At 46.6% G+C, this 13,348-nt stretch overlaps 1 protein-coding gene across 1 annotated transcript in view; it reads right to left on the bottom strand.

Moving 5' to 3' along the window:
* Nucleotides 1-13,348, bottom strand: part of LOC124550723 — a 207,267-nt gene that overhangs the window by 102,828 nt on the left and 91,091 nt on the right. Inside the window, exon 2 of the mRNA XM_047125444.1 lies at nt 1,076-1,283. Within this exon, the coding sequence (XP_046981400.1) occupies nt 1,076-1,283 (208 nt within the window). The remainder of the gene's footprint in view (nt 1-1,075; nt 1,284-13,348) is intronic.

Raw genomic sequence — 13,348 nt, 5'->3', positions numbered from 1 at the left:
GTAAAAAGAAAAAAAATGTGTTTGCAAGAAGGCGGAACTCATAACATATAATTAAAACCATAAAGTGTGCGCGAAGTACTCGGACTATACGGAACCAGTATTTGAGAATTAGAGCACTTCACAAGTTACAACGAACTTAACTATGCTGTAAAACTTCTCGTGAACACTGACACGTGTTTTATATTCTTTTAGGAAGAGCAGTGGGTGTGTTACTGGTATGTTGTGGCTGGAGACGGCCTGTTTACTAGCAAAAATATTCATAACCTTATTATCGCCGGTATTTGTCCAGCAGGGGGAGGAGCAGCGGTATCATGCAGTTCCATATCACCAGTCTTTGTACCAGTCCAGTCACCCATTCCAGTGGCTAGGGGCTAGCGTTGCTGCATCTGGATCACATGGTACATGGTTCGATTTTCGCCCGGATTGAGGCTATTCTCTGCCTGGGGACTGGGTGTTTGTGTTGTCCTCATCATTTCATCAACATCATCATAATCATCATCATCATTCGTGACAGTGCCACCCATTCCATTGGCTAGTGGATAGCGTTGCTGCCTCTGAATCACGGGGTACTGGGTTCGATTCCCAGCCCAATATTTACCTAAATGGATGTGGAAAACATTGGACCAGTAGCATGGATTAAAATCCAAACCTCTCTGCAGTGTCTCACAGAGCGGAAGCACTTTGGCACTGTTGGTGGTGGTCTGCTCATCAGATACTTCACGGAGGCTTTGTCGATTGATATGCGGTCTGCGAACGACCTGTGTACCTCATCTGTCTGTGTATGCTATATGTCGCAAGGCGAAATATATCGTAGTTTTCAAACTGTTTGCGCAGTGTGTAGCTGAATTGGAACCTGGGATACCAGCCCAATGTTTACCTAAATGGATGTGGAAAACATTGGACCAGTAGCATGGATTAAATTCCAAACCTCTCTGCAGTGTCTCACGGGGCGGAAGCACTTTGGCAGTGTTGGTGATGATCTGCTTATCAGATACATCACGGAGGCTGTGTCATTTGACATGCGGTCTGCGAGAGTTTGCTGGAGGGGCGGGAGCCGGCGCTGCCTCCCACGTACCTGGGCGACTCGATGTCGGGCACCTGCAGGAAGTTGCTGCTCTTGGGCTTCTGCGGCGAGTGCAGGGTGGGCACTGCGCGCGCCAGAATCTCCGCCACCGGCACCTGCGGCGACCCGAACCCCGTCGAGATCCCGTACAGCATCTCCTGGAACACACTGCCAACAGCGCGCGCGTTACACTGCTGCCCTCTCCATCTTTTCCTAAAGACTGGAAAGTAGCACAGGTCACACCAGAATTCAAAAAAGGAAATAGGAATATCCCACTGAATTACATACCCATACCACTGGTCTCAATTTGCAGTAGGATTTTGGAGCATATACTGCACTCGAACATTATGAATCACCTTGAAGAAAATGACTTATTAATACATAACCAACACGGAGCCGACCGGGGTGACCGAGCGGTTCTAGGCACTACAGTCAGGCTCGAATCCTGCCGCGGGCGTGGATGTGTGTGATGTCCTTAGGTTAGTTAAGTTTGAGTAGTTCTAAGGGATCTATACAGGGTGTTACAAAAAGGTACGGCCAAACTTTCAGGAAACATTCCTCACACACAAAGAAAGAAAATATGTTATGCGGACATGTGTCCGTAAACGCTTACTTTCCATGTTAGAGCTAATTTTATTACTTATCTTCAAATCACATTAATCATGGAATGGGAACACACAGCAACAGAACGTACCAGCGTGACTTCAAACACTTACAGGAAATGTTCAAAATGTCCTCCGTTAGCGAGGATACATGCATCCACCCTCCGTCGCATGGAATCCCTGATGCGCTGATGCAGCCCTGGAGAATGGCGTATTGTATCACAGACGTCCACAATACGAGCACGAAGAGTCTCTACATTTGGTACCGGGGTTGCGTAGACAAGAGCTTTCAAATAACCCCATAAATGAAAGTCAAGAGGGTTGAGGTCAGGGGAGCGTGGAGGCCATGGAATTGGTCCGCCTCTACCAATCCATCGGTTACCGAATCTGTTGTTGAGAAGCGTACGAACACGTCGACTGAAATGTGCAGGAGCTCCATCGTGCATGAACACATGTTGTGTCGTACTTGTAAAGGCACATGTTCTAGCAGCACAGGTAGAGTACCCGTATGAAATCATGATAAAGTGCTCCATTGAGCGTAGGTGGAAGAACAGGGGGCCCAATCAAGACATCACCAACAATGCCTGCCCAAACGTTCACAGAAAATCTGTGTTGATGACGTGATTACACAATTGCGTGCGGATTCTCGTCAGCCCACACATGTTGATTGTGAAAATGTACAATTTGATCACGTTGGAATGAAGCCTCATCCGTAAAGAGAACATTTACACTGAAATGAGGATTGACACATTGTTGGATGAACCATTCGCAGAAGTGTACCCGTGGAGGCCAATCAGCTGCTGGTAGTGCCTGCACACGCTGTACATGGTACGGAAACAACTGGTCGTCCCGTAGCACTCTCCATACAGTGACGTGGCCAACGTTAGCTTGTACAGCAGCAACTTCTCTGACGCTGACATTAGGGTTATCGTCAACTGCACGAAGAATTGCCTCGTCAATTGCAGGTGTCCTCGTCGTTCTAGGTCTTCCCCAGTCGCGAGTCATAGGCTGGAATGTTCCGTGCTCCCTAAGACGCCGATCAATTGCTTCGATCGTCTTCCTGTCGGGACACCTTCGTTCTGGAAATCTGTCTCAATATTGCCCCGTGCTAATGCATACATCAAATGGGCATCTGCCAACTCCACATTTGTAAATTGCACTGACTGCAAAAGCACGCTCGTGATGAACACTAACCTGTTGATGCTACGTACTGATGTGCTTGATGCTAGTACTGTAGAGCAATGAGTCGCATGTCAACACAAGCACCGAAGTCAACATTACCTTCGTTCAATTGGGCCAACTGGCGGTGAATCGAGGAAGTACAGTACATACTGACGAAACTAAAATGAGCTCTAACATGGAAATCAAGCGTTTCCGGACCCATGTCCACATAACATCTTTTCTTTATTTGTGTGTGAGGAATGTTTCCTGAAAGTTTGGCCGTACCTTTTTGTAACACCCTGTATAAATGACCTGGGTGACAATCTGAGCAGTTCTATTAGGTTGTTCGCAGATGAGGCTCTAATTTACTGTATAGTAAGGTCATCCTAAGACCAGTATGAGTTGCAAAGCGATTTAGAAAAGATTGCTGTATGGTGTGGCAGGTGGCAGTTGACGCTAAATAACGAAAAGTGTGAGGTGATTCACATGAGTTCCAAAAATCCGATGGAATTCGATTACTCGATAAATATTACAATTCTCAAGGCTGTCAATTCAACTAAGTACCTGGGTGTTAAAATTACGAACAACTTCAGTTGGAAAGACCATATAGATAATATTGTGGGGAAGGCGAGCCAAAGGTTGCGTTTCATTGGCAGGACACTTAGAAGATGCAACAAGTCCACTAAAGAGACAGCTTACACTACACTCGTTCTTCATCTGTTGGAATATTGCTGTGCGGTGTGGGATCCTTACCAGGTGGGATTGTCGGAGGACATCGAAAGGGTGCAAAAAAGGGCAGCTCGTTTTGTATTACCACGTAATAGGGGAGAGAGTGTGGCAGATATGATACGCGAGTTGGGATGGAAGTCATTAAAGCAAAGACGTCGCGGCGAGATCTATTTACGAAATTTCAGTCACCAACTTTCTCTTCCGAATGCGAAAATATTTTGTTGAGCCCTACCTACATAGGTAGGAATGATCATCAAAATAAAATAAGAGAAATCAGAGCTCGAACAGAAAGGTTTAGGTGTTCGTTTTTCCCGCGCGCTGTTCGGGAGTGGAATGGTAGAGAGACAGTATGATTGTGGTTCGATGAACCCTCTGCCAAGCACTTAAATATGAATTGCAGAGTTATCATGTAGATGTAGATGTAGATGACCTCAGAAGTTAAGTCCCATAGTGCTCAGAGTCATTTGAACCATTTGAACCAACACGGCCGGCCGGGGTGGCCGAGCGGTTCTAGGCGCTACAGTCTGGAACCGAGCGACCGCTAGGTTTGTTAGAAGTAGTTCTAAGGGACTGATGACCTCAGAAGTCCCATAGTGCTCAGAGCCATTTGAACAATTTGAACCAACACGGATTCAGAAAATATTCTTGTGCAACGCAGCTGGCTCTTTATTCCAGTGAAGCAATGAGTGCTGTCGACAAGGGATCTCAGATCGATTCCATATTCCTAGATTTCCAGAAGGCTTTTGATACCGTTCCTCACAAGTGACTATTAATCAAATTGCGTGCCTATGGAGTATCGTCTCAGTTGTGTGACTGGATTCGTGATTTCCTCTCAGAGATGTCACTGTTCGTAGTGAGTAGAACAGAAGTGATATCTGGCGTTCCGCAAGGTAGTGTCGTAGGACCTCTGCTGTTCCTGGTTTACATAAATGGTCTAGGTGATAATCTGAGCATCCCCCTTAGATTGTTTGCAGATGACGCTGTAATTTAGCGTCTAGAAAAATCATCAGACGATCAGTTCCAATTACAAAATGATTTAGAGAGAGAATTTCTGTATGGTGCGAAAAGTGGCAATTGACACTGAACAAAGAAAAGTGCGTAGTCATCCACATCGGTACTAAAAGAAATCCGATAAATTTTGGGTATACGATAAATCGCACAAATCTAAGGGCTGTCAATTCGACTAAATATCTAGGAATTACAATTACGAGCAACTTAAACTGGAAAGACCACATAGATTATATTGTGAGGAAGGCGAAACAAAGACTACGCTTTGTTGGCAGAACACTTAGAAGATGCGACAAACCCACTAAAGAGACAGCCTAGATTGCACTTGAAATTTCCTGGCAGATTTAAACTGTGTGCCGGACCGAGACTCGAACTCGGGACCTTTGCCTTTCGCGGGCAAGTGCTCTACCAACTCAACCACCCAAGCACGACTCACGCCCCGTCCTCACAGCTTTAATTCCGCCAGTACCTCGTCTCCTATCTTCCATTCTACATTACACTTGTCCGTCCTCTGCTGGAATATTGCTGCGCGGTGTGGGATCCTTACCAGGTAGGATTGACGGGGGACATCGAAAAAGTGCAAAGAAGGTCAGCCCGTTTCGTGCTATCGCACATCAGCGGTGAGAGTGTCACTGATATGATACGAGAGTTGGGCTGGCAGTCGCTGAAACAAAGGCGGTTTTCTATGCGGCGAGATCTATTTACTAAATTTCAGTCACCAAATTTTTCTTCTGAGCCGGCCGAGGTGGCCGAGCGGTTCTAGGCGCTACAGTCTGGAACCGCGCGACCGCTACGGTCGCAGGTTCGAATCCTGCCTCGGGCATGGGTGTGTGTGATGTCCTTAGGTTAGTTAGGTTTAAGTAGTTCTAAGTTCTAGGGGACAGATAATCTCAGAAGTTAAGTCCCATAGTGCTCAGAGACATTTCAACCATTCTCTTCTGATTGCGAAAATATTTTGCTCACACCCACCTACGTAAGGAGAAATTTTCATCACAATGAAATAAGAGAAATCAGAGCTCTAACGGAATGATTTAGGTGTTCCTTTTTCCCACGTGCCATTCGAGAGTGGAATGGTCCAGAAGTAGTATCAAAATGGTTCGATGAACCCTCTGCCAGGCACTTAAGTGTCAATTGCAGAATAACCATGCAGATGTAGATGTAGATCTACATCTAAAGCGTGCCACAGTAGGAATGCGCAAATTAGTATGCGAGTCAAATGAAACTACACTGAAGCGCCAAAGAATCTGGTATAGGCATGCGTATTCGAATACAGATATATGTAACAGGCAGAATACGGCGCTGCGGTCGGCAACGCCTGTATAAGACAGCAACTGCCTGACGCCGTTGTTAGATTGGTTACTGCTGCTACAAGATTTAAGTGAGTTTGAATGTGGTGTTATTACTCGGCGCACAAGCGATGGTACACTGCATCTCCGAGGTAGATGAAGTAGGGATTTTCCTGTACGACTATTTCACAAGCGTACCGTGAATATCAGGAATCCGGTAAAACATCAAATCTCCGACTTCGCTGCGATCGGCAAAAGGTCGTGCAAGAACGGGACCAACGACTACTGAAGAGAATCGTTCAACGTGACAGAAGTGCAACCCTTCCGCAAAGTGCTCCATATTTCAGTGCTGGGCCATCAACAGGTGTCAGCGTGCGAACCATTCAAAAAACATCATCGATATGGGCTTTCGGAGCTGAAGACCCATTCGTGTACCCTTGATGACTGCACGACATGACTGCCTCGCGTGAGTCCGTCAACCACCTTGTACTGTTGGTGACTGGAAACAAGTTTCCTGGTCGGACGAGTCTCGTTTCAAATTGTATCGAGGGGATGGACGTGTACGGGTATGGAGACAGCCTCACCAATCCATGAACCCTGCAGACATTAGGGTACTGTTCAAGCTGGTGGAGGATCCGTAATGGTGTGGGACGTGTACAATTGGACTGATATGTAACCCCTGATACGTCTAGATACGACTCTGACAGGTGACACGTACGTAAGAATCCTGCCTGATCATATGCATCCAGTCATGCCCATTGCGCATTCCGACGGACTTTGGCAATTCCAGCGGGACAGTGCGACATCCCAAACGTCTAGAATTGCTACAAATTGGCTCCAGGAACATTATTTAGCTACTTTCGCTGGCCACCATACTTCCCAGACGTGAACATTATTCAACTTATCTCGGATGCCTTTCAACGTGCTGTTCAGAAGAGATTTCCACCCCCACGTTTCCTTACGGATCTATGGGACGCCCTGCAGGATTCATGGCGTCAGTTCCCTCCAGCACTACTTCAGACGTTAGTCGACTCCATGCCACATCATGTTGCAGGGCTCTACACGATATTACGCATGCGTAACAGTTTCTTTGGCTCTTCAGTGTATGTGGTTCCAGAGACTTTTTCAAGTGTCAAACACCTGTGGTGTATAAATGCAGAGTGAAGCGACGAATGAAGATTTGAACCAAAGCCGGGACTAGAACCCCTGGCCTCCTGCTCGCTACACCCCCCAGGCTAAGCGGCTTTGCATAACTGCGGTTGGTTGGTTGATTTGGGGGAGGGGACCAAACAGTGAGGTCTCCAGTTCTATCGGATTAGGGAAGGATGGGGAAGGATGTCAGCCATGCCCTTTCAAAGGAACCATCCCGCCATTTCCCTGAAGTGATTTTGGCAAGTCACAGAAAACCTAAAACCTAACTGCTAACCACTGCGCCACCTCGCTCGGTGCATAACTGTGTAGACCACCCCAGCACACTTCCCTACTCGATCCAGATTCCGATTTAAACCTCAGTCCACCTGGTATTCCCCCTGAACTATACAGAGCATCCTTTCAGAATCACAGGCATAGACGCTTCAATCAAATGAAACTATATGGTTCTAGAGACCTTTCCAAGTCTCAAACGTCGTTGGGTGCTGAGGTGCTATGGCGGTACAGGTGGAGTGCCTCTGCAATTCTGTTCGGGTTTAGGACGAATACGAAGTGGGTGAATGGGAATTTGGATTGAGGATGGAGGCGTGCTAGTGTGGACCGTGCAGTTGTGCCAGGGTGGCGTAGTTGTTGGCACGTCTTCCTACTGAGCAGAAAACCAGGATTTGAATCCCAGCCTCGGTTCAAATTTTCAGTCGTCTCTTTAGTATGTGATTCTTCAGCTCCTTCTGGTGTATTTCATAACGAAATAATTCAACCGTGAACGGCCAGATGTTAGTATCCAACGATGTTGTGTTCAAAGAAAACAGACTACGGAAATCCGTGGTCTATCGTATCGTCTGCCCATGTACCAAGACATATACGAGGTGAGGCAGTTAAAACTCATTTAGGATATGTCTGGAAAACTAAAAACCGGATTTAAAAAAGGACGTAGTAAAAGTTATTCGGGTGGAAGTGGGGCATCCAATGACACCCCCTGCTCAACCCCCAGAAGACATGAGGGGGGGTCAACTTTGAATTCTTAAATATCCACCCACATTTTTTATCGCAGATTCGGACTCTCTGGGAAACAAACATCAGTTTCGTATTTAACATTTTTATAGTTGCTTGATAGATGGGACTGTACTCGATAAAAATCAAAACCCCTTAAAAACCGCAGAAATGTGATAATATCTCAAGAAATACACACCAGATTAGGATCGCACGAGGTCAGAGAGGCAGCTATTCTAAAATATTTAATGAGAAACCGGACTCTTATAGTGAACAAGCGTGGTTCTCCTGAACATAATACATTACTTTGTCAACTTTATTGCTGTAATTTCTTTTGTAAATAAATCAATCAATAGTTCCACATGCCTTCCATGTGATCGACATCTATGGAAGAAATTACACTAATGATGTGGAAAAAGCAATGTATTATGTTCAGGAGAACCAAGTTATTCTGCTATAGAAACCGGTTTGTTATTAAATATTTTACGAGTGGAATAACTGCCTTTATAAACCCCCTGTGACCCTAACATGACGCACATTTCTTGAGATATCATCAGTTTTCAACAGTTTTTAACCCATTTTGATCTTTGTCGATAACAGTGCCACGTATCACTCAACAAAAAATTTATATTGAAAATTATGTATTTTTCCCGGAGAATTCGAATCTGCAATAACAAATGGGGTTACCTACTTTAGATGTCAAAGTTGGCCCCGTCACGCACCCTGGAGGTGGGGCAGGGGGGTCGAATTTCGTATCATTCGATGTTCCCCTTGGAAACGAACAACTTTTATTACAACCTTGTTTAATCCGATTTGTAGTTCTCTAAATATTTACCAAAAAACAGTTTTAAATGTCTCGATCCGTGTAGGTCAGACGCTGTGTGCTGTGCGGCGCACAAGATTGCAGCAGCCTGGTACACGGTGGCAATTATTTAACTATACGAAATAAAATCGTCATAGCTTCTGAATGGTTTGTATCAGGACGTTCAAACTGCACGGTTGGTCGCGGGGCTCGATGGGAATTACTATACGCAGGTATGGTTTGGTTTAGCGACGAAACCCACTTTCATTTGGATGGGTTCGTCAATTAGCAACGTTGGAGCATTTGGGGGACTGAGAAGCCACATGTCACGGTCGAGAAGTCTGTTCACACTCTACAAGTGACTGTGTGGTGTGCAGTGTCCAGTCATGGAATAATCTGTGCAAAATTCCTTGATGGCACGGTGACTACTGAACGAATACGTGAAGGTTTTGAAAGATGATTTCATCTGCATCATCGAAAGTGACTCTGATTTCGACAAGATGTGGTTCATGCAAGGCGGAGCTCGACCCAATCGAAGCAGGAGAGTGTTTGATGTCCTGGAGGCGCACTTTGGGGACCGCATTCTGGCTCTGGGGTACCCAGAGGACACTGCCATGGGCGTCTATTGGCTGCCATATGCTCCGGATCTGAACACATGCGACTCCTTTTTGTGGGGCTATATTAAAGACAAGGTGTATAGCAATAACCCCAAAACCCTTGCTCATCTGCAAACATTCCGGCGGTCATCGACAGCATCCATGTTCCGATACTTCAGCGGGTCATGCAGAATTTCGCTGTTCGTCTGTGCCACATCACCGCCAATGTCGGCAGGCATATCGAACATGTCGTAACCTAAATTAGAATATCTGTAGTGACGTTGACATGTTGAATAAAGTGTGTGCTCGCCGTAGTTTGTAATTAATTTCCGTTTTTTTCATATAGTTCAATAATTGTCACCCCGTACTGAAAGTGCACAACTATGTGTCATTCTATGCGACTTCTATTTGCTGGGCTACATTAAAGACAAGGTGTACATTAATAACTCCAAAACCATTGCTGAGATGAAAACAGCCATTCAGGAGGTCCTCGACAGTATCGATTTCTGACACTTCAGCGGGTCATACAGAATATCGCTATTCGTCTACGCCACATCATCGCTAGGCTTGTCGAACATGTCATAACCTAAATCCGAATATCTTTAGTGACGTTCACCTGTTGAACAAAGTGCGTGCAGGCTGTAGTTTGTAATTAATTTACGTTTTTTTTCATATACGAGTAGTTCAATAACTGCAAAAGGCAGTCGCTGAACATTGCCTGTAGGAATTACATGGAATGAATTACAATCACACTAACGTTCAGGCAAATTCGTATAACTTTTGGGAGTGTCTCATTGAATCATTTGTCGAGATTCAAATGTGGGAACCGCTAATCAATTGTGAGAGAGTGTACATCTTTAGTAAGTCCTGGGAACCCGCAAAATTAGTCTGATTAAGAAGAGGAAGGAGATACCCCGCAACGAACTGACTTCGGGGGCAGGTGGACGAATAGCAGAGGTGCCACCAGCACTCGTACCTGGGTGCGAACGACCGAGCGAGGTGGCGCAGTGGTTAGCACACTGGACTCGCATTCGGGAGGACGACGGTTCAATCCCGTCTCCGGCCATCTTGATTTAGGTTTTCCGTGATTTCCCTAAATCGCTTCAGGCAAATGCCGGGATGGTTCCTTTGAAATCGCACGGCCGATTTCCTTCCCCATCCTTCCCTCACCCGAGCTTGCGCTCCGCCTCTAATGACCTCGTTGTCGACGGGACGTTAAACACTAATCTCCTCCTCCTCCACCTGGGTGTGAACCTAGGACTTAGCAGTGATCCGCGGAAAGAGTGGCGGGGGAAACGCAGGGCGCGGGTGACTCGCGGATGGGGCGACAGATCAGAAGGGGTGGGGGAGGGGGAGGGGAGAGATAAAAGCGGGTCAGTTCATTGATGATGGCAATGCGGTCGCTTGCCGAAATATTGTGCACTTTGGACTCCGGTTGTTCACCCATGCGCTATTTCCTCACTAAACAAAATTACAGTAAAACACAGTAGTGGGTCGAAAAGTTGAAACATTTTTGTTTTATTTAGTATCAAAAACAGTCTTGATCACAATTAATTTATTTATTACGATGACCGGTTTCGACCACTACTATGATCATCTTCAGACCAATGAGTAAAAACCTCCTTCTGCTGGAGAATCACTTCTACTGTTAAACTCACTAGTTTGCTTAAGATAAACTTCAGAAATAATTATACATGCCATATACTTTGTAAAAGTTATCATTTTCAGATATCTAGGGAAAAAAACAAGTAATAGCATAGCAAGAAAAACACCCAATTAGAGCCAAGATAGCAACAGGACGAGCAATAGGACAAATTTCAAGCTTCATTTATCTTGATTGTGGTTTATCTTCTAACGTTAATGATGCAGTGAAGAAAAAGCTTTATCGGTTTAAATATATGTGTGGAATAATTCGGTGAACATTGAAGGGCAAGTTCAGAGAAGAGATCCAATCTACACTCCTGGAAATTGAAATAAGAACACCGTGAATTCATTGTCCCAGGAAGGGGAAACTTTATTGACACATTCCTGGGGTCAGATACATCACATGATCACACTGACAGAACCACGGGCACATAGACACAGGCAACAGAGCATGCACAATGTCGGCACTAGTACAGTGTATATCCACCTTTCGCAGCAATCCAGGCTGCTATTCTCCCATGGAGACGATCGTAGAGATGCTGGATGTAGTCCTGTGGAACGGCTTGCCATGCCATTTCCACCTGGCGCCTCAGTTGGACCAGCGTTCGTGCTGGACGTGCAGACCGCGTGAGACGACGCTTCATCCAGTCCCAAACATGCTCAATGGGGAACAGATCCGGAGATCTTGCTGGCCAGGGTAGTTGACTTACACCTTCTAGAGCACGTTGGGTGGCACGGGATACATGCGGACGTGCATTGTCCTGTTGGAACAGCAAGTTCCCTTGCCGGTCTAGGAATGGTAGAACGATGGGTTCGATGACGGTTTGGATGTACCGTGCACTATTCAGTGTCCCCTCGACGATCACCAGTGGTGTACGGCCAGTGTAGGAGATCGCTCCCCACACCATGATGCCGGGTGTTGGCCCTGTGTGCCTCGGTCGTATGCAGTCCTGATTGTGGCGCTCACCTGCACGGCGCCAAACACGCATACGACCATCATTGGCACCAAGGCAGAAGCGACTCTCATCGCTGAAGACGACACGTCTCCATTCGTCCCTCCATTCACGCCTGTCGCGACACCACTGGAGGCGGGCTGCACGATGTTGGGGCGTGAGCGGAGGACGGCCTAACGGTGTGCGGGACCGTAGCCCAGCTTCATGGAGACGGTTGCGAATGATCCTCGCCGATACCCCAGGAGCAACAGTGTCCCTAATTTGCTGGGAAGTGGCGGTGCGGTCCCCTACGGCACTGCGTAGGATCCTACGGTCTTGGCGTGCATCCGTGCGTCGCTGCGGTCCGGTCCCAGGTCGACGGGCACGTGCACCTTCCGCCGACCACTGGCGACAACATCGATGTACTGTGGAGACCTCACGCCCCACGTGTTGAGCAATTCGGCGGTACGTCCACCCGGCCTCCCGCATGCCCACTATACGCCCTCGCTCAAAGTCCGTCAACTGCACATACGGTTCACGTCCACGCTGTCGCGGCATGCTACCAGTGTTAAAGACTGCGATGGAGCTCCGTATGCCACGGCAAACTGGCTGACACTGACGGCGGCGGTGCACAAATGCTGCGCAGCTAGCGCCATTCGACGGCCAACACCGCGGTTCCTGGTGTGTCCGCTGTGCCGTGCGTGTGATCATTGCTTGTACAGCCCTCTCGCAGTGTCCGGAGCAAGTATGGTGGGTCTGACACACCGGTGTCAATGTGTTCTTTTTTCCATTTCCAGGAGTGTATAAGACAATGGGTGTACCAACACTGATGAATGGAAGCGAGACGTAAGTGAATAAACAAAATTACAGAAAATATCCTCGTGCAAGAACAGACATTGCTCACCCGATGAAGAGATGGCAGGAAAACAAGCCGGAACAGCATAATAGCCTAAGCCCGGAAGAGGAAGTAGGTAAGTACATCTGCAGACAAAACAAAAAAAAAAAAAAGAGCGACGCATCACGAATGAATATAGCCCAAAGTCACACTTTTCTCGAAATACGTTTTTTGTGTTAGTTCAACTTCTACTCAACAGAGGAAGCTATTGCGTAAATATTTTAACTTTCGGTCACTAGATGGCAAAGCAGTTCACACTGCACATACTGTAAGGAAGGAGTCTTTTCGCGTTTGAAACAACCCAAAGCCACAGTGCAATGGCGCTTGCAAAGGAGAGGCTACTTCCATGCATAAGCGAAAAAGAAAATTCAGATACAGAAATGGCTAGTTCTGAAGACGATTTTTCGTCCAGTGGCACCAGTTATTGTCCCTGTGATGAATTTTCACCTGAAAATGACATGGTAAGTCTAAAATACTTACTTTTTTAAAAC

This window comes from Schistocerca americana, chromosome 9 (assembly GCF_021461395.2).
Source record: "Schistocerca americana isolate TAMUIC-IGC-003095 chromosome 9, iqSchAmer2.1, whole genome shotgun sequence".
Lineage (NCBI taxonomy): Eukaryota > Metazoa > Arthropoda > Insecta > Orthoptera > Acrididae > Schistocerca > Schistocerca americana.
The sequence above is the reverse complement of the archived record's forward strand: the minus strand, read 5'-3'. Positions and strand labels throughout refer to the sequence as shown.